The 24990-nt window shown below is 49.7% G+C and overlaps 1 protein-coding gene across 1 annotated transcript in view; it reads left to right on the forward strand.

Moving 5' to 3' along the window:
- The window catches only part of ALOX5 (arachidonate 5-lipoxygenase), a 45528-nt gene that overhangs the window by 13326 nt on the left and 7212 nt on the right, over positions 1 to 24990 (forward strand). The window contains exons 4-7 of the mRNA XM_052640496.1: positions 10465 to 10587; positions 16582 to 16688; positions 18605 to 18777; positions 22582 to 22728. Of these exons, the coding sequence (XP_052496456.1) occupies positions 10465 to 10587; positions 16582 to 16688; positions 18605 to 18777; positions 22582 to 22728 (550 nt within the window). The remainder of the gene's footprint in view (positions 1 to 10464; positions 10588 to 16581; positions 16689 to 18604; positions 18778 to 22581; positions 22729 to 24990) is intronic.

Here is a 24990-nt window from a genome sequence, read left to right on the forward strand (position 1 = left end):
AATGAACCATCATGCTCCCCCACTGCCCTGCTGGGGGACATGCTGGAAGTCTTTAACCCAGTGCAATACGTTTCCTCATACATCTTGTCTCCTGATTTCTTCAATGAGTTGCTCTAGGGAACAGACATAGGAGCGGGCATGCAGGGTTGCAGACCACATGTTATGTTTTCTAAACATTGCCCAGGAGCTGTTCCTGAGTTGCCGTTTGCCTACATCATCCACCCACTTTACACCCTGAGACATTTTCATCCTTCTCGGTATAATGTGTGTGCAATAGCGTCTCGCTGCTTTCCTCATCCTTAAGCTGCCACTGTTTCTTGCTTTATGTGACGGTAGCAGAGTTTATTCAACCGTTCTCCTATTGATGGACATTGGTTTGCTTCCCATTTGTATATTGGATTATATTTTGTATTAAAACCAGTGCTGCAAGAAGCAACCTCGTACAGACATCTTGATGTACTGGTGCTTGAATTACTGTCAGATTAACTTCCAGAACTCACATAGCTGGGTCAAATCATCATTTTTCACTGTAAGAAATAATGACAAAATTCTCTTCCCAGAATTTCACAGCAGCTTTCAATCTCACCAGCGGTATATGAAAACATGCTGTTGCCTAACGCTTCACTAATGCCTGATGACATCGACTTTTCAAATTCTTAACAAAACGAATGGCTCTTACCCTGAAGTAAGAGCCCATTGCTGTCTTAATCTGCATGCCTCTGACCACTGGTGAGTTTAGCCTCTGCTTTGCTTCTTGCTCAGATTGCCTGTTTATGCCCTTTATTTTTCTAAGAGTTTATTATTAATCTAAAGGGGCTCTTCACATATTGGGAGAGTGTCCCTTGCTCAGATTGCCTGTTTATGCCCTTTATTTTTCTAAGAGTTTATTATTAATCTAAAGGGGCTCTTCACATATTGGGAGAGTGTCCCTTGCTCAGATTGCCTGTTTATGCCCTTTATTTTTCTAAGAGTTTATTATTAATCTAAAGGGGCTCTTCACATATTGGGAGAGTGTCCCTTTGTTATATGTAGAGTGTATGTCTCTTATTTTCTGTTGCTCTTGTCACAAATTTCAGCTCTTTATTTTCTTAATATATGCATTCTTTTTGTTTGTAACTTTTGGGTTTCCTGCTTTGCTTAGGAAGGCCCTCCCCATCCCAGTGTTACCTAAGTACTCATATTTTTTTGTTCTTAACTTTAGGCTTTTATTTCAGCTGCTATGTATTTTTATACATGATGTGAAATCGGAGTCAAATGTTTCTGGCATCATTTATTAAGTAATGAGTTTCTTCCTGCTGCTTTGGGATGGTACCCACGGTACACGGAGCTGATGGGGCGACCACATGTGAGGCTCTGCAGTCAATGCCTGGGCTCAGCCCCACCGACTGCCACTGAGAAAGCTGTTCAGCCTCTTTGCGCCTTGACTGTCCCATCTGTAAAGTGGGAGAAATAATAATACCACCTCGCAGGGTTCTGAATTAAATAGGTTCCCCTATGGAAACACACAGACTAGCATTCGACAGACAGAGAACACTGGGCAAGTATCAGCTAGTTTCGTGTTATATTCACGTACTCTCTTGGGTCTGTTTCTCTACCCCATGGCCCAGCACCATCTTTTGGTGATCAGAACTTTCTAATAAATGTGAATGGTTGTTTTGTTATCTCACTGTTCTTTTTAGTTTTTCATGATGAGAATTGCTTTGAATTACAAATAAATGTGTCCCTTACTGGCATTTTAATAATGTTCCATCTTCCCACCCACTTAGATCTATCTGATGTCCTTCAGTAGAATTTCTAGTTTTATTCATGAAGTGCTTTCACCTTTCCAGTCACTTTATACCAACAGAAACTGTAGCTGTTACCATTCTAAGTGGGATGTTTTTTCCATTTTAAATGAATATTGCTGGGATAAAGATGAATTACTCATTTTCCACTATTTACTTTGTATTGACACCTTGCTAAACTATTTCATTGGTTCTAATTATTTTTAAGTGAGTCTTTTTAATTGCCTGGTTATTTGATCATGTTATAAAAATGATGATACTTTTGTCTCTTAGCTTACATTATTTACATCAGTGATAATTTTTTTCTTACTGCCCGAACAAAGTAACGGTAGCAAGGATGAACATCATTTCTAAGTCTTAATTTTTTAGAAAATGCCTTTCATGTTCTTATTTGTTCAATATGTTGTTTTTGATAAACACTCTTTGCTTATTTATTTGTTAAGTAGATTTGCTACTGTTTTCTGATAAACAGTAACTTCATGCTTCATTTTAACATCATGTCTGTTTAGCTGAACTTGTTCAATTAGTATGGGACTTCCCTGGTGGCTCAGCAGCAAAGAATCCTCTTGCAATGCAGGAGGGGCAGGAGATGCAGGTTAGATCCCTGAGTCACGAAGATCCCCTGGAGGAGGGCATGGCAACCCACTCCAGTATTCTTGCCTGGAGACTCCCATGGACGGAGAAACCCGACGGGCTACAATCCACAGGGTCACAACAAGCTGGACACGACTGAGGCAACTGAGCGCGCGCACGCACACTTCCAGTTAATGGGTGAAAACGTGGGTGGCATAATGTCCCAGTCCATGCTTTCCGCACAACCCCTCCTCACGAATTCCTTGACTTGATGTAAGAGGCTTAAATGACGGTCTAAACAGTGTCCGTTAAACAGCTGACACTGCCTCCCTGTTGGCACTGTGGCCAATGGGAAGCCTAATGATGGTTCGTTAGTTTCCTTTTCCGGAAGCTTGTGAGTTTGTAGGAGCACCTCCCTGCTCCCTCCACCTTTCTCCTATTTGGCATTTACAATATAATCAGAATATATCTAGGAATGTCTTTTTTTCCTTTGTTATTTTTTCTGTATAGGATTTACTCAGAAAATTGAGGTCTCTTTAGCTTAAGGACATCTTTCTCCGATTTCTTTGATCTTTACCCCTCCAGATGCTGCTCTCTGTCCTTTGGAGCGCGGGCTCTCCACATAGTGAAGCCTCTATACCCAGCTTCCGTGTCTCCCGCGATTTCTCCCATGGGTTCCACTTCTGTGTATGTCGCTGTTACAGTTTCTTCCATTTGGCACAAGGCAGTTCCTGTCATAGAACAGGTGCTCAATAGTTAGATACTGAATAGATGTTGTCCTCCAGGAGACTGATCAGATCTCACAGTGACTAGTATTCCCTTCCCATTTTTCAGTTCAGAAATCATGTTTTATGGTTGCAGAAAGTCTTTTTAGATTCTAATTACATCTCCTTAAGTTCAAGCTGGTTTTAGAAAAGGCAGAAGAACCAGAGATCAAATTACCAACATCCGCTGGATCATGGAAAAAGCAAGAGAGTTCCAGATAAACATCTATTTCTGCTTTATTGACTATGCCAAAGCCTTTGACTGTGTGGATCACAATCAACTGTGGAAAATTCTGAGAGAGATGGGAATACCAGACCACCTGACCTGCCTCTTGAGAAACCTATGTGCAGGCCAGGAAGCAACAGTTAGAACTGGACATGGAACAACAGACAGGTTCCAAATAGGAAAAGGAGTACGTCAAGGCTGTATATTGTCACCCTGCTTATTTAACTTATATGCAGAGTACATCATGAGAAACGCTGGGGTGGAAGAAGCACAAGCTGGAATCAAGATTGCCGGGAGAAATATCAATCACCTCAGATATGCAGATGACACCACCCTTATGGCAGAAAGTGAAGAGGAACTAAAAAGCCTCTTGATGAAAGTGAAAGAGGAGAGTGGAAAAGTTGGCTTAAAGCTCAACATTCAGAAAATGAAGATCATGGCATCTGGTCCCATCACTTCATGGCAAATAGATGGGGAAACAGTGGAAACAGTGTCAGACTTTATTTTTTAGGCTCCAAAATCACTGCAGATGGTGACTGCAGCCATGAAATTAAAAGATGCTTACTCCTTGGAAGAAAAGTTATGACCAACCTAGATAGCATATGCAAAAGCAGAGACATTACTTTGCCGACTAAGGTCCGTCTAGTCAGGGCTATGGTTTTTCCAGTGGTCATGTATGGATGTGAGAGTTGGACTGTGAAGAAGGCTGAGCGCCAAAGAATTGATGCTTTTGAACTGTGGTGTTGGAGAAGATTCTTGAGAGTCCCTTGGACTGCAAGGAGATCCAATCAGTCCATTCTGAAGGAGATCAGCCCTGGGATTTCTTTGGAAGTACTGATGCTAAAGCTGAAACTCCAGTACTTTGGCCACCTCATGCGAAGAGTTGACTCATTGGAGAAGACTCTGATGCTGGGAGGGATTGGGGGCAGGAGGAGAAGGGGACAACCGAGGATGAGATGGCTGGATGGCATCACGGACTCGATGGACGTGAGTCTGAGTGAACTCCAGGAGTTGGTGATGGACAGGGAGGCCTGGCGTGCTGCGATTCATGGGGTTGCAAAGAGTCGGACATGACTGAGCGACTGAAATGAACTGAAGACCTCTCTAGCTCTCTTTCCTTTTTCAGAAATTAAATGTCTTTTCTGCTTTTTGCTTCCGCTTGCTTGTTCAGCATGGTCTTCCCGGTGGCGTGTGGTTTCTCTTTGCCTGCTTATCTATGGCTGTGATGGTCTTTGGGCCTTGCACAGGTCAGCCTGTCAGGGCTCTCAGGCACCGGCCCTTGAGTGGAAGGAACATAAGCGTTTGGTTCAGGTGCCAGTTGTAAACTGGCTGGCAAACTGCACTGTCTCCATGCACTGACAGGCTGTGGTCTCATGACCGCCCAAGGTGGAAGCATTTTGGAGGCTGGGGTCAGCGGAGGTCAGGGAGGTCCTGAGGAAATGTGCTCCAGGTAAACTCTGCACTTAAAAAAATGGGACTCCATTACCTGGCACATCTCCCCTCACTGGCTAAGGGCTTGCATACTGAGAAAAGTCCAGCTCCACTAAGCTCTTACAATTGATTAGAGCCCTTGGACTGCCAGTGGCTAAGAGAAAATGGTTAGTGATGTTTAAACTGATTTGACCAACAGTAATTGGTGGCACAGTGATAAAGAACTTGCTTGCCAATGCAGGAGACACAGGATATGGGGGTTCAATCCCTGGGTCGGGAAGATCCCCTGGAGGAGGAAACAGCAACCCACCCCTGTATTATTGCCTGAAAAACCCCATGGACAGAAGAGCCTGGCGGGCTACAGTCCACGGAGTTGCAGAGTCAGACGTGACTGAGCGACTGAGCATGCATGCACCCACAATTGATAGTTAATACCAGTGGGGCTACCAGACGACTGTCTTAGTTTTAGACATATATTGGAGATGCCTTGAAACGTTTTTTAAAACAAAGGAAAAAAATCAATAAATTGGTTGATATTTGTGCATTCACCTGCATTTTTAGTCTGGTTCATGTCCAGGCAATGGTGTTAATACAAACAGCAAAAGTAGAAAGCTTTCTTAATGTCGAGGAGAATAGAACATTGTAAGTAAATCAAGAGCAGGAAACGTAGGGTTCTATGCAACAGAAGACACTTTTCAAAATGCACCCTAGTGATTATAAGAGTGCTCATATCCAATTCCTGTTCACCTCTAATGATAATAATGAGAGGCTTACTGGACAAACAGTTCAGTTCAGTCACTCAATCGTGTCCGACTCTTTGCGACCCCATGAATCGCAGCACGCCAGGCCTCCCTGTCCATCACCAACTCCCGGAGTTCACTCAGACTCACGTCCATCGAGTCCGTGATGCCATCCAGCCATCTCATCCTCGGTCGTCCCCTTCTCCTCCTGCCCCCAATCCCTCCCAGCATCAGAGTCTTTTCCAATGAGTCAACTCTTCGCATGAGGTGGCCAAAGTACTGGAGCTTCAGCTTTAGCATCATTCCTTCCAAAGAAATCCCAGGGCTGATCTCCTTCAGAACGGACTGGTTGGATCTCCTTGCAGTCCAAGGGACTCTCAAGAGTCTTCTCCAACACCACAGTTCAAAAGCATCAATTCTTTGGCGCTCAGCCTTCTTCACAGTCCAACTCTCACATCCATACATGACCACAGGAAAAACCATAGCCCTGACTAGGCGGACCTTAGTCGGCAAAGTAATGTCTCTGCTTTTGCATATGCTATCTAGGTTGGTCATAACTTTTCTTCCAAGGAGTAAGCATCTTTTAATTTCATGGCTGCAGTCACCATTTGCAGTGATTTTGGAGCCCAATAAATAAAGTCTGACAGTTTCCACTGTTTCCCCATCTATTTGCCATGAAGTGATGGGACCAGATGCCATGATCTTCATTTTCTGAATGTTGAGCTTTAAGCCAACTTTTCCACTTTCCTCTTTCACTTTCATTAAGAGGCTCTTTAGTTCCTCTTCACTTTCTGCCTTAAGGGTGGTGTCATCTGCATATCTGAGGTTATTGATATTTCTCCTGGCAGTCTTGATTCCAGCTTGTGCTTCTTCCAGGCCTGCGTTTCTCATGACGTTCTCTGCATATAAGTTAAATAAGCAGAGTGACAATATACAGCCTTGACGTACTCCTTTTCCTATTTGGAACCTGTCTGTTGTTCCATGTCCAGTTCTAACTGTTGCTTCCTGGCCTGCATATAGGTTTCTCAAGAGGCAGGTCAGGTGGTCTGGTATTCCCATCTCTTGAAATTTTCCACAGTTTATTCTGATCCACATAGTCAAAGGCTTTGGCATAGTTAATAAAGCAGAAATAGATGTTTTTTCTGGAACTCTCTTTCTTTTTCTTGTGTTTGGATGTTGGCAATTTTGAACTTTCTTGCTTTTGGATGTTGGCAGTTTGATCTCCGGTTCCTCTGCCTTTTCTAAACCAGATTGATTGCTGAAGCCTGGCTTGGAGAATTTTGAGCATTACTTTACTAGCATGTCAGTGCAGTTGTGCGGTAGTTTGAGCATTCTTTGGCATTGCCTTTCTTTGGGATTGGAATGAAAACTGACCTTTTTCAGTCCTGTGGCCACTGCTGAGTTTTCCAAACTTGATGGCATATTGAGTGCAGCACTTTCACAGCATCATCTTTCAGGATTTGAAATAGCTCCACTGGAATTCCATCACCTCCACTTGCTTTGTTTGTAGTGATGCTTTCTAAGGCCCACTTGACTTCACATTCCAGGTTGTCTGGCTCTAGGTGAGTGATCACACCGTTGTGATTATCTGGGTCCTGAAGATCTTTTTTGTACAGTTCTTCCGTGTATTCTTGTAATACCTTCTGCTTCTGTTAGATCCATACCATTTCTGTCCTTTATCGAGCCCATCTTTGCATGAAATATTCCCTTGGTATCTCTAATTTTCTTGAAGAGATCTCTAGTCTTTCCCATTCTGTTCTTTTCCTCTATTTCTTTGCATTGATGGTTGAGGAAGGCTTTCTTATCCCTCCTTGCTATTCTTTGGGACTCTGTATTCAGATGCTTATATCTTTCCTTTTCTCCTTTGCTTTCGCTTTTCTTCTTTTCACAGCTATTTGTAAGGCCTCCTCAGACAGCCATTTTGCTTTCTTGCATTTCTTTTCCATGGAGATGGTCTTGATCCCTGTCTCCTGTACAATGTCACGAACCTCATTCCATAGTTCATCAGGCACTCTGTCTATCAGATCTTGTCCCTTAAATCTATTTCTCACTTCCACTGTATAATCATAACGGGTTTGATTTAGGTCATACCTGAATGGTCTAGTGGTTTTCCCCACTTTCTTCAATTTAAGTCTGAATTTGGCAATAAGGAGCTCATGATCTGAGCCACAGTCAGCTCCCGGTCTTGTTCTTGCTGACTGTAAAGAGCTTCTCCATCTTTGGCTGCAAAGAATATAATCAATCTGATTTTGGTGTTGACCATCTGTTGATGTCCATGTGTAGAGTCTTCTCTTGTGTTTGCTATGACCAGTGTGTTCTCTTGGCAAAACTCTATTAGCCTCTGCCCTGCTTCATTCTGTATTCCAAGACCAAATTTGCCTGTTACTCCAGGAATTTCCTGACTTTCTACTTTTGAATTCCAGTCCCCCTATAATGAAAAGGACATCTTTTTTGGGGTGTTAATTCTAAAAGGTCTTGTAGGTCTTCATAGAACCATTCAACTTCAGCTTCTTCAGCGTTACTGGTTGGGGCATAGGCTTGGATCACCATGATATTGAATGATTTGCCTTGGATCATTCTGTTGTTTTTGAGATTGCATACAAGTACTGCACTTTGGACTCTTTTTTGTTGACCATGATGGCTACTCCATTTCTTCTAAGGGATTCCTGCCAATAGTAGTAGATATAATGGTCATCTGAGTTAAAGTCACCCATTCCAGTCCATTTTAAAAGCAGAGACATTTCTTTGCCGACTAAGGTCCGTCTAGCCAAGGCTATGGTTTTTCCTGTGGTCATGTATGGATGTGAGAGTTGGACTGTGAAGAAGGCTGAGCGCTGAAGAATTGATGCTTTTGAACTGTGGTGTTGGAGAAGACTCTTGAGAGTCCCTTGGACTGCAAGGAGATCCAACCAGTCCATTCTGAAAGAGATCAGCCCTGGGATTTCTTTGGAAGGAATGATGCTAAAGCTGAAGCTCCAGTACTTTGGCCACCTCATGCAAAGAGTTGACTCATTGGAAAAGACTCTGATGCTGGGAGGGATTGGGGGCAGGAGGAGAAGGGGACGACCGAGGATGAGATGGCTGGATGGCATCACGGACTCGATGGATGTGAGTCTGAGTGAACTCCGGGAGTTGGTGATGGACAGGGAGGCCTGGCGTGCTGCGATTCATGGGGTCGCAAAGGGTCGGACACGACTGAGCTACTGAACTGAACTGAACTGAACTGATTCCTCGAATGTCGATGTTCACTCTTGCCATCTCTTGTTTGACCACTTCCAATTTGCCTTGATTCATGGACCTAACATTCCAGGTTCCTATGCAATATTGCTCTTTACAGCATCAGACCTTGCTTCTATCACCAGTCACATCCACAACTGGGTACTGTTTTTGCTTTGGCGTCATCCCTCAGTTCTTTCTGGAGTTATTTCTCCACTGATCTCCAGTAGCATATTGGGCACCTACTGACCTGGGGAGTTCCTCTTTCAGTATCCTATCATTTTGCCTTTTCATACTAATCACGGGGTTCTCAAGGCAAGAATACTGAAGTGGTTTGCTGTTCCCTTCTCCAGTGGACCACGCTCTGTCAGACCTCTCCACCAGACCCGCCCGTCTTAGGGGGCCCCACAGGGCATGGCTTAGTTACATTGAGTTAGACAAGGCTGTGGTCCGTGTGATCAGATTGGCTAGTTTTCTGTGAGTAGGTTTCAGTGTGTCTGCCCTCTGATGCCCTCTCGCAACACTTACCATCTTACTTGGGTTTCTCTTACCTTGGATGTGGGGTATCTCTTCACGGCTGCTCCAGCAAAGCGCAGCTGATGCTCCTCACCTTGGACGAGGTCGCCCCTCCTGACCTTGAATGTGGAGTAGCTCCTCTCGGCCCTCCTGCACCCGCGCAGGACGCCTCAAAAAACACTGGGAATTTTGTGATGGTAAAAGTGCAAGATGATAGTAAAGGGCTGCAAGGCCTTTACTGACCTGTAACTCAGTGTTTTACTTCCCTCTCACAAGAGAGATTAAAAAGAAAAGATAATTAGGAATACAAATGGAAAAGCTGAAATCCCAGAATGTAAATTTTGGTTTTAAAGCAAATATAAGATTGTTCTCCCTGCCCTAAAGAAGTTAACAGATTTTTGGTTTGGTTTGCTTCTGTAGTAAGCAAAAAGAGCATTTTTAAAAGACTTCGAGAATTCTCTGGCAGTCGAGTGATTAAGACTCTGAGCTTCCACTGCAAGGGGCTGGGTTTGATCCCTGGTTGGGGAACTAAGACCCCGCAAACCATATGACATGGCAAAAAAAAAAAAAAATTTTTTTTAAATGCCCTGTGCTGCAGGATAAATTTCAAGGATAACAGACTCTAAAAACTTTGGTGGGGTAGAGTACATGGCCTGTGTTTGAGGGGAGCTCTTTTGACTGTAGCAATGTCTGAACCCGCTATTGGCAGCTGTCTCTGCCTGGAGGTCCTTGCCAACCACCCTGCTGCCTGTGCCCTGTGTGTGAAGGCATGACCACTGTCCCCTTTCCCCTGACCGCCACACACGATACAAGGGTGTTGGCCAAGCTGGTGAGACACTGGACGTCCAGGTCAGATGTGGGGACAGCCTACACCACTTCCAACTCCAGTGAGCAGCAAGGCAGCTCTGGGCTGGGGGCATCGCCCTTGAATGTCACCTCAAAAAAATGAGGTCTTCTGATGCTCTCTGTATGCACCTACCAACCAGTCCTCTGCTGGAAGCCCAGCCTCAGGTTTAGGAGACCTTAGGCCTCCCACTGGGAGGCTCAGCACTCAGCAGGGTGGGGGGCTACCAGACCCTGGGAGGCATCCCAATACCTCACCGGGCACACGCTCAGCCACAACGTGGTCACCTGATAGGCAGCCTTCAGCCTGAGGGGCCGGTCCAGAGGCCAGACACTGAATCCTGTTTTCTCTCCTCCCCTTTCACACTCAGATGGATGGAGTGGAACCCTGGCTTCCCACTGAGCATCGATGCCAAATGCCACAAGGACTTACCCCGAGATATCCAGTTCGACAGCGAGAAAGGAGTGGACTTTGTTCTGAACTACTCCAAAGCGTAAGTGTGCGAGAACTTGAGCAGCTGGGGCCGGAGGCAGGACTCCCGTTCCTCCCCTCATGGGGGTCTTGGGCTGAGGGGGCAGCTCTGCTGAGCAGCTCCTCCCAAATCACTAGATTACCTCCTGGTCATAGCACGGATCCTGAACGCACAATCCCAGGGGAACCTGTATGTAAACAAAGTCACAGCACACAGGACTCTAAATGCCAAACAGAGCTGTTTTCAGCCCAGAGTGAGGGTCTTTACCTGGAGTGTCTCGTCTCTCCGTGGACCAGTTCCAGGGTAGACAAGGCGTAAGCTGTCCCCTGACTGGCAGGGTCCTGCAGTAATAAAGGCCAGCATGCCAGATGGCTCACGCGCATCTCTGTTCATCTTTCACTGCAGCCCCATGAGGCGAGCACAGTTCTTAACCTCATTCTGCCGTTGAGGAATCTGCAGAAGAAGGAAGTCAGATACTTGCCCGATAGCTCCTGCTGATAAATGGCAGAGATCTGACTTACGTGCTCCTTCTTGGCAGCTGAATTACTGACGGTTTTCAGAGACTCCTCGGGTGCTTGTTACCAACGTGGAGCCCCAGGCCCACCCCGGGGCTAGTGAAGGGGTCTCTGAATCAGTACACTGGCACTTTAGGGAATTCTCTCAGTCATGCAAATCTGGAAAACCCTAAATCCACAGACGTGCTCCCTGACCAAGCCTTGGACTGCCCCGGGGCGCTTCAGCACCTCCTGGTGCTGGCCACTGCCTACCGCCAGGGAGAGTGTCCCCAAGTGGGCCCTCGCCTTGGCTCGGCATAACCAGGAGGCAGACAGGTTGAGAAGTGCCCATTTAGTTAGCCTCTGTGGCAACGTTTGCTTAGTTGCAGAGCTTCTCCCCTCAAGAAGTTACCTTATTTGGTCGAACTTCTGCACTTCTGTAAAGAAAGGGTGGGAGGCCACACCCCCAGGTCTTGCTCCTGGGGACATTTGAGAAAAACCCTACACAGACACACACACAGCCTGACAAGCAAACTCTGCAGGGAACCCCTCATATCAGAGAGACCCAGAGATCCAGTTTATCTGTCTTCCTGAGGCGTCTCTGGGAGGAAGAAAGTAATAAGGGCCTGCCGCCTGCCACGCCCCTAGTCAGTGCCAGGCTGTAGCTGTGGGTGCTTTCTCCATAGAATTGTCTGCTTTACCCTTCATGGCGACCCTGGGGGGAAAGCTATTAATCTATTTAAATTATAACACATGTTATCTCATCTCTAATACCCTTTTCAAGCAAGAGGTCGCCTTATCTAGAGCCTGGAAAGCAGTGGCCATTTCAGATTCTAGCTGCGCCATCTTGGGAGAGGTTTCTAAGTTTCCTGACTTAAAAGGTGCCTGACTATAAAGTAAGGCCGATGCTGCCTAACGGCCAGAATTGTTGTGAGACTGAAATGAAGTCACGCAGGCACTGCCGCTGTGGGGAGGCCTAGCACATGGTAGGGTGTGGCCTCTAGCAGCTCCATCTGGGTGACTGGGGGGCCTCCTCCTCCTTCCTGAGCACAGGGAAGGAGACGCCACCCAGGGCCCTGTCACTGCCCGTTTGCCGGCTCCTCTGGGCTCCCTCCACCCCCGTGGAAGCTGGCCCAGAGCAGGCCATCTGCTGCTCATCCTTTGACAAATGTTTATTGAGCTCCTGGGAGAGGGGGCCTGAGATGAATCGAAAGCTCTCCAAGAAGCTCACAGTGTAGTGGAGACAGAGCTGTGGGCGGCTCATCGCGATGGCACGGGATGGATATTCCTTAGGAAAGGAGCACCGGGGAAGCGGGAGGCAGGGAGGGAGCTCTGAGGCAGCATCAGGAAAGAGCTTTCTGAGAGGGAAGCCCGACCCGGGTCTTGAAGGCTGTGTAGGAGCTCACCGGGCTGACTGGAGGAGGAGAGGGGTGGCATTCGGGCAGCGACAGCTCCATGGCCCGTGAGGACTGGAGCTGGGGGCCTGTGTGGGGCAGTGGGGTGGGGCTGCCAGTGCAGGGAATGGGGCAAGGGTCGCAGCCTTTACTGGGATGAGGCTGCAGGACTAAGGGTTTGAAGCGCCCTCACCAGGGGTGAGGTCCCTGGGGGTCAGTGTTTTTAGTGTCAAGGAAAGAGAAGCTGGCTTGTCAGATGCTTTGGGGAGGTGAGGGGAGTTTAGAGCTGACGCTGTGGATACAGTGACTAGGCTGTGACGCCCAGTGCCCTGGAGGAGAGCGCTCGGGGACAGCGGGGCGAGGAAGCAAAGAGGAGCCAGTACCTACAGATTCCTTGGCGAACGGAGTGTGAAGGAGGAAGGGGATGAGCGGATTAGGCAGCAGGGCCCCAGGAAGGAGAGGGCGGGAAGGAGGCGCGAGCGCTGTGCCGTAGCCTGGATTGTGCGCTTATCCGCCGGTCCCCCCAGAACACCATAGCTGAAGACTACAGACTTTAATGTTAACAGGAAGTGATGGCCAGGGTGCTAGTCACTAATATTTGCTGAACTCATTTACATACCCGTGCTTTCTGTATATCATGTCAGCCCTGTGAGGCAGGGACAATCATTACGCCCACTTCTGGGCACAGAAGGTTAAGGATTTGCCTGAGACCACGCTTCTGGGAAGAGATGGGGCTAGGGTCTTCAGCCAGGCTGTGGCGACCTGCATCCATCTCAACTGTCCTCTTCGGCCTTGGCCTGGGCTTGCACGTGGACTCCAGCCCCACTCAGGATTCTTGTGTCCAGACCCCAGCAGTGGAGCTGGGGCTCCAAGACCCTCTGGTCCATCCCCTCTGTGGTCAGAAGGGGAAAAGATGTCCACCCTGCAGGTGGCAGCCCTACTGCCCTGAAGGTCCCTGATCTGACCTGACCTGGGTCCTGGCCTGCCTGCCCACAGCTCCCTCCATAGAGGCGCCACTCTGCCCTTAGCTAACCTCGGCCGGTGTTTTCTATGGAAAACAGACCCAGGGAGGAGATCCTCAGGGCCCTTCCCTCTTGGACCTCCGCCTTTGGACAGCCCGGTTTCCACGCCACTTCTGGGTAACTGGCAAGTTTCCTCGGAGCCACCTGCACTGCCTGGAACAGGGCTGGCCCTGTTCAGTAAGCTTGGCCCCCCACCCCAAAGAGAAAAACCATGAAATGCGAAATGGAGAAGCTGTTCAAAGAAGGAAAGGGGTGGAGGGGGCGGAGGAAGGAGGAGCCTCCCGCCTCTGTCAGTGCAGGGCCCGCAGCTGTGCCCAGCCCGGGCCAGCAAGCGTCTCCATGTGAGCTCCCACCTGGCTGTGTCTACATCGGGTTCTGTTTTTGCCTGGCTGTGCCATTAGCTGTCCTTGCTGTCACCTGGCTGTGTGACCTCAGACAAGCCAGGTGCCCTCTCTGGCCATGGGTTCTGTTTTGTGTATAACACATCTTTAAAGCCCCTAATATCCAGTTGTCTGTGAGTATGTAGCAATATTTTGCCTCCAGATGACTTGCAAATGATTCTCCTCCTAACTCCTCTTCTTCCTGGGTCTCTGGCTTCCTCGGGATAGTCCTACCACACCCCACCCTGTGTTTGGTGCCGGCCTTCTGTTTTAAGGTCAAAGAGACCAGCTAGGGAGACCCGGGACCCACGTGGGGCTGTGACACACTCCCAATCCCCCACAAGGTGCCCTGGGGTCCGAGACCTCTTTCCAGGGCAATGTGTGGTGCTGGGCCATCCTCCAGGCAGGGAGGATTGTACAGGCCTGGGAAGGCCTCTCCACACCCAGACACCAGAGACCATTAGAAGTTTGGTCCTCCACCTTGACAAGGATTCCTGTCCCAGGAAGCTCAGCTAACAAAGGAGGTTGGAGGAGGAGGGGTGGGGTCTGGGTGAGGAAGGAGGGACATGGCTGGTAGAAGCTTAGCTGGGGGCATTTCTGGAGGCCTGCCTGGTGGTGGTGAGGCTGCAACAAGCATATGAGTACAGCAAGTACGTGGGTAAAAGCTCCCCCTCCCCCATGAAGGGCTGGGATCAAATTGCTGGTGATAATAGAATGACACCAGGGTTCTTCTGAGGCGCTGAGCACCTACTGTGTGCAGCCACCACAGCCCAGGCTGTGCTCCAGCACATTCCAGGCCTCACAGTGTATCAGCCATCCGCAGGCAGCTGATTCCTCTAACTCGCCGAGGTCATTGGCCTTGTGGCCCCAGGACCTGCCCTCAAGCAGAGTGGGCTCCCAGGCCTCCAGGCGTCCAGGACCAACAAGAGCAGCATTTGCTAAACCGCAGCAGGACCCGGACAGGAGTCTTCAGGAAGGGGTGTCCTTTTCTGCATCAAGTGCCTTTCCTGGGACCAGCAGAGCCGGGAGGGGCCCCAGGATCTGCTGATTGTCTGCTGAGTCCCCATCTTTGGTCGCTGAGACTTGCTGCCCTCCTGCATGCTCACGGGTGTCCCCTCCCCCACCCGCCCCCCACCACGATGCTGTTCAGAGCCCTCTGTGCCCGTCAGCCAGGTTCACTCCAGACAAAACACCCAAACCTCAGTCCTTTGAAGGCGTGAGGAGGCTCCAGGATTCCCAGACCTTTGCGGACATTCTCAGTTCCCGCCAGCCCCCTGCCCCAGGAGTAAATGCAAGGAGGGTGCTGGGGTCTCTCCGTAAGGGCTGCTTTCTGGGGGAGGCGCCCTTGGGGAAGATGGGTGGGCAGGACAGGCAGCCCACTGGGGGAGCACCGCCAAGGTCCCCCACCCCAGGCCCTGACTATGCCTGACCAAGCCATGACCGCGCCCTGAGCCCACTGTTGCCCGGAGCCCAGCCCCAGCAGAGCAGTGCAGACCCACCTCACCCTCTGGCGCATGGGCAGCAGGCAGGTTTTCATGTGAGTGTGTTTGCACTGAAGCTGCCATCAGCGGCGTGGAAGTAGCATCGCAGGCCTGTGGGGAAGGGGAAGCTTCACGAGATCAGAGGAGAAGTGGGGCTCGCTAGGCAAAGCCCTCCAGGTACATTTGTCCCATATGCTCAGGAGGAGGAGAAAGAGGGGCACACGGCATCCCAAATGGGAGACCATGCATGCCGACACCACCAAGTCAGGATAAAAGAGACGGAGCCGGTGGGGAGGGCTGGACCCTGGAAGGCTGGGCGGCAGGAAGAAGCAGGGGGGGCTCGTCATTCTCAGCTGTGAGTGCCAGAGGCCGCCACCGTGAGTGCTGGCCAGAGTTCCCACAGCTCCGTCCTGCACCTTGCCTAGGTTACGTAGGGAAGCCTGGGATACCCCTTCCTGCCTTCTCTAGCTTTCCCAGACCCATCCCACTCCTGCCTCCTCCAGGAAGCCCCCCGGGTTGCTCAGGCCTCTCAGATCTCTCGCCTTGTTGCCTGCAGCCTGCCTTTTGAATTTAGTAAGTTCCTACCCTGGGTTGCTTTGCTTTACTGTGTAATGAATATTTGGAAGCTGTGTCCTCCTCAGCACCAGGCAAAGAGCCGGAGTTAGGCAGACAGTAAAGGATGGCTAAACTCCACTAAACTGCTCATCCTCCCAAATCCAGGAGACCCGGGAGAGCAGCTGCAGCGGGAACAGCGGTGCTCTGTCCCTGCAAGCTTGCCTTAACCGGGGGAAGCAGCGAGTCTGCTGACTGAATGCGGCATGAGCGCTGTAGGCTGTTGTTGAGGGCAGGCCCCTGGGCTCTTTCTCAAGGGAGTGCGGAGGAAGCCCGTGGGCGTGGGTGCCACTCTCGTCCCGCTCTCCACAAGGCCAATGAGCTGCCCCCTCGGAGCTGCCCCGGGTTCAAGGCCCCTAGAGGCCGCATGAGACCCGGGTGCAAAGGGACTGGCAGGGTGAGGCGAGGCCAGGGCGTGTGCCAGGGGAGGCAGGGCCAGGGCGTGTGCAGGGGAGAGAGCGTGTGCACGGGAGGCGGGCCAGGCCGTGTGCACGGGAGGCGGGCCAGGCCGTGTGCAGGGGAAAGAGCGTGTGCAGGGAGGCGGGCCAGGGCGTGTGCAGGGAGGCGGGCCAGGGCGTGTGCAGGGAGGCGGGCCAGGGCGTGTGCAGCCGTCGCCGTGTCTTGCTTTGCAGGATGGAGAACCTATTCATCAACCGCTTCATGCACATGTTCCAGTCGTCCTGGAACGACTTCGCTGACTTTGAGAAAATCTTTGTCAGGATCAGCAACACTATTTCCGGTGAGTGTGTTTTGGGGCACTCTCGTGGTGCTGGGTGAGCCTCTCCTGGGCATGGGAAAGGGCTGACCCCCCTGCTCCAGTCCGGGCCCTCCCTGTCCCCCAGGCTGGCACCGCCTGCACCCACACAGCGCCCTCTCCTGGGGACCACTGCCCTGGCCAGAGGTTTCTACTCCTTAGATGTTCAAGGCTGAACATCCTCAACCTCATTCCACCATCAAAAGTGTTGAAAATATCAGAATTTTTTCTTTACATAAATCAATCATTTTGTATGCTTCTTAACCAAAAAAAAAAAAAAAAAAGGCAGGAGTTAGAGTGGTTTTTTAAGCATTTACATGAAAGCAACAATGGGCTCCTTTGGACTAGGATGCGTTTGGTAGAGCAGGAGCATCGTATACCTGCCAGGGATGGCATGGGTTGGACCATGGAGCAACGGATAAGTCAGGAGACAGTAAGGAAGCAAGCACAGGGAACCGCCGCCCTCACCGACCCCTCCCCAGGCGGTCCCCCTGCTCCCCTCCTTCCGCTGCATCCCGGGCCCCCCTCCTTCCTGGCACAGGACCTGGGTTCTTTTTCTTTCTGTAGGTACAGTGTTGCACAGCAGGTCTCTAGAACCTATTCATCTTGCTTGACTGAAACTTCATGCTCATGGATTACTAACTCCCCCACTCCCTCCTGTCCACCACCATGCTATGCTGCTTTTTGTATAGACATTTTCAAGGGTTTTTTTTGATGTGGACCATTTAAAAAGTCTTTATTGAATATTTTTAAATATCATTTCTGTTTTATGTTTTGGTTATTTGGCCATAAGGCATATGGGAATCTTAGCTCCCCAACCAGGGATTGAACTCACCCCCCGCACTGGAAGGCAAAGTTTTAACCACTGGACTGCCAGGGAAGTCCCTATGCTGCTCTTTGATTCTATGAGTGTGACTAATTTCGACTTTTCCTGTAAGTAGACTCAGGCGGTATTTGTCCTTCGGTGGTGCTTTTCCCATTGAGCACAGTGTCCTCCAGGCTCATCTGTGCTGTGATACATTGCACGGATGCTTCTTTTTCAAGGCTGAATGGTATTCCGTTCGATGCATACACCACGTTTTCTTCATCCCTCGGTAGAGGAGCGTTTACATGGTTTCCACATATTGGCTGTTATGCATTGTGCTGCAGTGAACATGGGGATGCAGATATCTCTTCAAGATCCTGATTTCAGTTCTTTGGGATGAATACCCAGAACTGGGATTGCTGGGTCACGTGGTCATTCTATTTTGAACTTTTTGAGGAAGCGTCACACTGTTCCTTATGAAAGCTGTGCACCCTGCCTTCCCACCAGCTATGCACGAGGGGCCCAGCTTCTCCACAGCCTCACCAATACTTGCCTTTAAAAAATGATAATAACGGTGTCCTGGCAGGTGTGAGCTGGTGTCTCGTGGCCGTTTTGATTTGAATTTTGCTGATGATTAGTGATGTTGAGCATTTTGACATATGCCTGCTGGCCATCTCTATGCCTTTTTCAGAGAAATGTCTGTTCACATCCCTTGTCCCCTTTTTAATCGGGTTATTGGTGTTTTGCTATTGAGCCGTAGGAATTCCTTATATATTTGAAGAGTAGCCCCCATCAGATACATGGTTTGCAAACATTTCCTCCTGTTCTGTACGTTGACTTCTCACTCTGTGGTTTCCTTTGCTGTGCAGAAGCTTTTTAATTAGATACAGTCCCATCTGTCCATTTTTGTTGCTTCTGAGCCACTAAAGGCTAGCTCGGGGAGGATGGGGTGGCGCCCCGGCCTGAGTGGTCAGGCAGTTTGGCATGGTGGGCTGTCCAGTGAACGCCTGCACGAGCACCAGCAGGGACTCTGGCCCTCGGTCCGCATCAGGACGACCTCAGCCTGGCTCAGGCTGAGCTGCAGTTCTCTCCGCAGAGCGGGTCATGAATCACTGGCAGGAAGACCTCATGTTTGGCTACCAGTTCCTGAACGGCTGCAACCCTGTGATGATCCAGCGCTGTCTGAAGCTGCCAGACAATCTGCCGGTGACCACAGAGATGGTGGAGTGCAGCCTGGAGCGCCAGCTCACCCTGGAGCAGGAGGTCGAGGTAGGACCTGGTCTCGAGGTAGGACCTGGTCGGCTGGGGACAGTGGCCCGGGCCAGAGGCAGCTCGGATGGCCGGGTCACACCCAGTCAGGCAGAAACCACTTCCTGCTGGCCCACGCTTGCTGGCCTCCGGGCCACTATCTCCAGGCTCTGGTTGGTGGTCAGATTGGCCGCCTTCGGTGAAGTGGCCTCTTCCTTTTCCTGGGCATTTATGAAAATGGTCTTGTCCAACACAGGTGAGGGAATTGAGAGTAACGTTTCTCCACGATGCTCAGGTCTGAGAGCATAAGCTCAATGTTTTCAGTATCAATGTCGTAATTAAAAGAGCTCCCTCTAACAAAGGGCCTGTTATGGGTCAAGTGTTGTGAGAGATGCTTTACACGCAGAACCATCCATTGTTACCCACATTGCAAAGGTAAAGAAACTGGAGAAAAAGCTAATCTTACATCAGGACAAAACCAAACCAAAGCAACAGGAGAAACCTGCTGGGCCTCTGCATTTTTAATTAGACATGTTGGTCTGCTCCTGTCCTCGCCCCCTTCCCACCCCTCTTTTTGGCCCTCATCTGCCCGATCAGCTCTCTGCACTTCCAAGACTCATCCAGTTTTGAGACAGAAAGGGTTCAAACCTCCCCTCTGGTGGGACTTGGTGTCAGCCACCTCCATGCCGGCAGCGTGAGGCTCTGGGAATGGCCCTTCGTCTCTCGTCAGCTGGCCCCTTCCCACTAGAGCCAGGACGAGCAGGCCTCCTGCCAGCCGCCCCTCAGGCGCCTGGGGGCTTTCTGCTGCTTCTAGGCACCCCATGTTGCTTGCTCGGCTCATCTTAGGAGCCTGACAAGAGAGGGGTGGTGGGTGCCATTTGAAGATAGGCCTTCTAGCCCTCACACCCTGCCCACCTGACTCCAGAGGGCCGCCTGCCCAGGTAAGGTCCCCAGGCAGGGCTCCTGCCTAGCCCCATGGCCAGGTGACAGCACGTGCCTCCCTGCAGATAGGCACACACAGCAGGGCTTCTCTCTAGACCTGGTTGCTGGACCTGGTGACACTGCTTCAGTGACACTGATTTCAAGCTTCAAGTCAGAGAAGCACTGAACCCTGAGGGTCAGAGAATCCTAGAACTGGAAGGGGCTGAGAGCCAGCCAGGCACCCAGCGCCCCAGCAGGGGGTCAGCCGCCACTCAGGACTCCTTGCCCCCACAGCGGCCACCTTTGCTGTGAGTACTGGTCTTGGTGCTCAGCTGTGGTTTCAAGGGTGAAGCAGTAATCCAATAGCCACCATTGACTGGGTCCTTAGACATGCACCACCCGTCTCTCGTGCATACACGGCTCCATCCCCCGTCTCTTAAACATACACGGCTCCCTCCCCCGTCTCTCACGCGTACACGGCTCCATCCCCCATCTCTCACGCGTACACGGCTCCATCCCTTAAGATGTAGTTCTCAATCCCCACAATCTTTTCTGCTACCTCTTTTTGGCCCATCTTATGATCTACAGAGATCATAGATTTGTGGCCAACTAAAACTCCAAAGTTTTTTTTTTCTTCTTTACCTATGCAATTATTTTTTTGCAATATGAATAGGTAAATTCTACCCCTATTGTTTTTGAGTCATTGTCACAACTCTTCAAGAGTGTTTTAGTTCTTAGACTTTATATTAGGATTCTGTGGTTTCAAGTTAAAACCAGTTTAATCTAAGAAATGCCTTGGCTGGGGAAACAGCATGAAGCAGACTGAACTAGCTGGGTCTAAGATTTAGATAACCCATCAGCATCATTTCTCCAGTTATCAATTTTCTGCTGCTGTTGAAAATTTTTTTCCTGAGGGTGTGCTTAGGTGGAGGTAAATATGACCGCTAAGAACTTCTGACTTACCTTCCATCATTTTAGCAAACACTGCTGAACCCCAGAAAAAAGTCCCTATTTCCCAACACTTTCAGCAAATGTCATGGGTCCAGTTTGAGTTGTGAGACAATTCCCTGAGCCAGTCGCTACAGCCAGGAGAATGGAGAATGCTGACCAAACGGAGAGGACAGGAACACCAGACAAGCAAGACCACCCATATCTTCTACAGAACCTGTAATATCAGAATTGAGAGAGACAGCTGACTCCTCACTTTCCAGAAGGATGAAATCACAGCCCAGAGAGAGGAGGTGGCCTGGAATGACAGAGAAATGCCCCATAGGCAGCCCCAAGTCCCAGGCCTCCTGGTTCCCAGGGTTTCCCTTTGGCCTGACATTCATCAAGTTAAATAACTTGGTCTGCTGAAGAGTTGACTGGCAGACATTTCTTCCGCGCAGTGGTCACCGACGGCCACTCTGCTGTGGAAGTCCATTTGTCCAGCCCATCTCAGAAGCCCAGCCAGGCCCATGACCCCACCAGGCCTGGGCGTCTCCAATTTCCGGCCAAGGTGTCCTGAGGGACCATCACATACTCTGCTGGAGGCAGCCTGTCCCCACTTCCGTCTGCCCTGACTGGCCAAGGGCACCATTACCTCTTTCCCCCTCCCTGGCCCCTTCCTGCCCCGAGTGCCACTCAGGCCCATGCTCAGAGCTCGTCACTGGTGTCAGACAGCCGCAGGGTCCTACAGCTGGCGGTCCTGAAGCCTGTGAGCTGTGTTCACCCGGCGCCCTCTGCTGGCAGACTTCGGGACCTGCAGCTGACTTAGCGCCTGTTGACAGGTCTCTACCACATACACCTTGGCGGCCTTCCCCAGCCGGACGGCAGCCCCTGCCTCCATTTCTAGCTTAAAACACAAGAGGCTTTAGAAGAAGCACCACGTGTCCTCCACCCAGACTCTTCCAGCTCTGGCCTGAGCAGGCCCTGGCCCTGCAAAAAGAGCCCTCGCGACGCTCAGGTGAGGCTCCGTCTTGGTGGCCCAGACGGTAAAGAGTCTGCAATGAAGGAGACCCCAGGTTCGATCCCTGGATCAGGAAAATCCCCTGGAGAAGAGAATGGCTACCTACTCCAGTATTCTTGCCTGGAGGATTCCATGGACAGAGGAGCCTGGAGGGCTGCAGTCCATGGGGTCACAGAGTCGGACACAGCTGAGTGACTAACACTCAGGGGACTCAAGTGTAACCTGGGATGGGCAACTTGCTGCCTTCCCCACATGCATTTTTGTTTTAAAGTGTGATATCCACAGGAATCAAGAGTGGCCTCAAGCTCAATAATGGCTTGGTAGCACCAAGTTACCCTGCCATGCCAGAAGCTCACACCAGGACACAGAACACACACCACCCCTGCAGACCCCACCCCCACCCTTGTAGACCCCCTTACCCCTGAAGACCCTCCCTTGAAATCTCAGGGTCCGCCAGCCCTGATGACCCCCTCCTGGCACGGCGGACACCCACTTTTGAGCCTCAGGACCCCCCTCCTGCCACCTTTCCAACTCTCCTCCCAGGGGCAACCTTTGTCCTGACTCTTGACACTTGAGTTTGCCCAGCTTTGAACTCTTGTAAGTGGAATCCTGCAGCGTCACTCTTGGCATTTGACGTCTCTCATTTATTTCATCTAAATTCTGTCTTCTTTCGTAACTGTCACTGTGGGTGGTCTTTCAACATCTTTCAGGAGGGTCAGGCAGACTGCAGGTACAGCAAGTGTGTTAGGAGCCCCTGGCATTTCTTCACCTTGCTGAGCCCCACCATAGCCGATGGAAACTTCTGTCAGTCAGCCTTGGAGTCCCAGGACTCCAAAAACTCTAAGCTCTGAACTCCACTGTATTGATTGGACCTCCTATCCCTCCCACTGGGCCCGATTCCTGGGTCCGTCTCAGACTGAACCTGATTGGGATGTATTTCCTCTTACCTCCTGCAGCAAGGGAACATCTTCATCGTGGACTTTAAACTGTTGGATGGCATCGATGCCAACAAAACAGACCCCTGCACTCTGCAGTTCCTGGCCGCGCCCATCTGCTTGCTGTACAAGAATCTGGCCAACAAGATTGTCCCCATTGCCATCCAGGTAGGTGGCCCGGCCCGGCTCTCATCCTGGGCGGCTCCATCCTCAGCAGCCAGGGCTCAGGGAGCATTTCCTGGGTGGACCCAACAGGCCTCCAGGGGGGAAAGGCAGCAGTCCTGCCTGGAATCTCCTGCTTAAGGCTCTGCCAGGTGGACAGGACCGACAAGAGCACAGGGCTTCCTGCCAGTCTGGGGAGGGCTGACCGCAGTGGGCAGAAAGGGCTCCAGTCCACAAGATACCCTTGAGCACTTCCTGGCTCTGGGGCGGACCTGCCCGGCCGCCCCAGCATTCTGACCAGCCCCGAATCAAAACACCAGTAGGACATAGAAAACCCTGAAGACAGTGTCAGAAAACCGCTAGGGATGATCAGTGAATTTAGCAAAGTTGCAGGAGACAAAACCAATACTGAGAGATCACTTGCATCTCTATATACTAACAATGAAAAATCAGAAAGAGCAATTAAGGAATCGATCCCATTCACCACTGCAACAAAAAGAATTAAATATCTAGGAACAAACTTATCGAAGGAGACAAAAGAACTGTACACAGAAAATTATAAGACACTGATGAAAGAAATCGAAGATGACATAAACAGGTGGAGAGACATTCTACATTCCTGGGTAGGAAGAGTCAGTGTTGTGAAAATGACTATACTACCAGGTGCAATTACAGATTTAACTCGATCCCTATCAAATCACCAATGGCATTTGTCACAGAACTAGAACAAGAAATTTCACAGTTCATATGGAAACACAAAGGACCCCGAAGAGTCAAAGCAGTCTTGAGAAAGAAGAATGGAGCTGGAGCAATCAAGCTTCCTGACTTGAGGTTATACTACAAAGCTACAGTCATCAAGACAGTATGGTACTGGCACAAAAGCAGAAATATAGACCAGTGGAACAAGATAGAAAGCCCAGAAATAAACCGATGCACCTATGGGCACCTTATTTTTGACAAAGAAGGCAAGACTATACTATGGGGCAAAGACAGCCTCGTCAATGAATGGTGCTGGGAAAACTGGACAGCAACATGTAAAATAATGGAATTAGAACATTTCCTAACACCACACAAAAAGATAAACTCAAAATGGATTAAAGACGTACATGTAAGACCAGAAACTATAAACCTCTTAGAGGAAACCATAGGCAGAACACTCGATGACATAAACCAAAGCAAGATCCTCTATGACCCACCTCCTAGAGAAATGGAAATAAAAACAAAAGGAAACAAGTGGGACCTGATTAAACTTAAAAGCTTTTTCACAGCAAAGGAAACTGTAAGCAAGGTGAAAAGACAACCCTCAGAACGGGAGAAAATAATAGCAAATGAAACAACTGACAAAGGATTAATTTCCAAAATATACAAGCAGCTCATACAACTCAATACCAGAAAAACAAACAACCCAATCAAAAAGTGGGCAAAAGACCTAAACAGACATTACTTCAAAGAGGACATAAATATGGTTAACAAATACATGAAAAGATGCTCAACACCGCTCATTATTAGAGAAATGCAAATCAAAACTACAGTGAGATATCACCTCACACTGGTCAGAATGGCCCTCATCAAAAAGTCTACAAACAATAAATGCTGGAGAAGGTGCAGAGAAAAGGGAACGCTCTGGCACTGTTGGTGGGGATGTAAATTGATACAGCCACTATGAAAGTCAGTATGGAGATTCTTTAAAAAGCTGGGAATAAAACCACCATCAGTTCAGTTCAGTTCAGTCGCTCAGTCATGTCCTACTCTTTGCGACCCCATTAATCGCAGCACGCCAGGCCTCCCTGTCCATCACCAGCTCCCGGAGTTTACTCAGACTCACGTCCATCGAGTCAGTGATGCCATCCAGCCATCTCATCCTCTGTCGTCCCCTTCTCCTCCTGCCCCCAATCCCTCCCAGCATCAGAGTCTTTCCCAATGAGTCAGCTCTTCGCATGAGGTGGCCAAGGTACCGGAGTTTCATGACCCAGCAATCCCACTCCTAGATATATACCCAGAGGAAACCAAAATTGAAAAAGACACATGTATCCCGTTGTTCGTTGCAGCACTGTTTAGAATAGCTAGAACATGGAGGCAGCCTAGATGTTCATCTACAAATGGATAAAGAAGCTGTGGTCCATGTACACGATGGGATATTGCTCAGCCATAAAAAGGAAGGCATTTGAGTCAGTTCTGATGAGGTCGATGAACCTAGAACCTATTATACAGAGTGAAGTGAGTCAGAAAGAGAAAGAGAAATACCGTATTCTAACACACATATACGAA

The sequence above is a fragment of the Budorcas taxicolor genome, chromosome 5 (genome assembly GCF_023091745.1).
Source record: "Budorcas taxicolor isolate Tak-1 chromosome 5, Takin1.1, whole genome shotgun sequence".
In the NCBI taxonomy this organism is placed as follows: Eukaryota; Metazoa; Chordata; class Mammalia; order Artiodactyla; family Bovidae; genus Budorcas; species Budorcas taxicolor.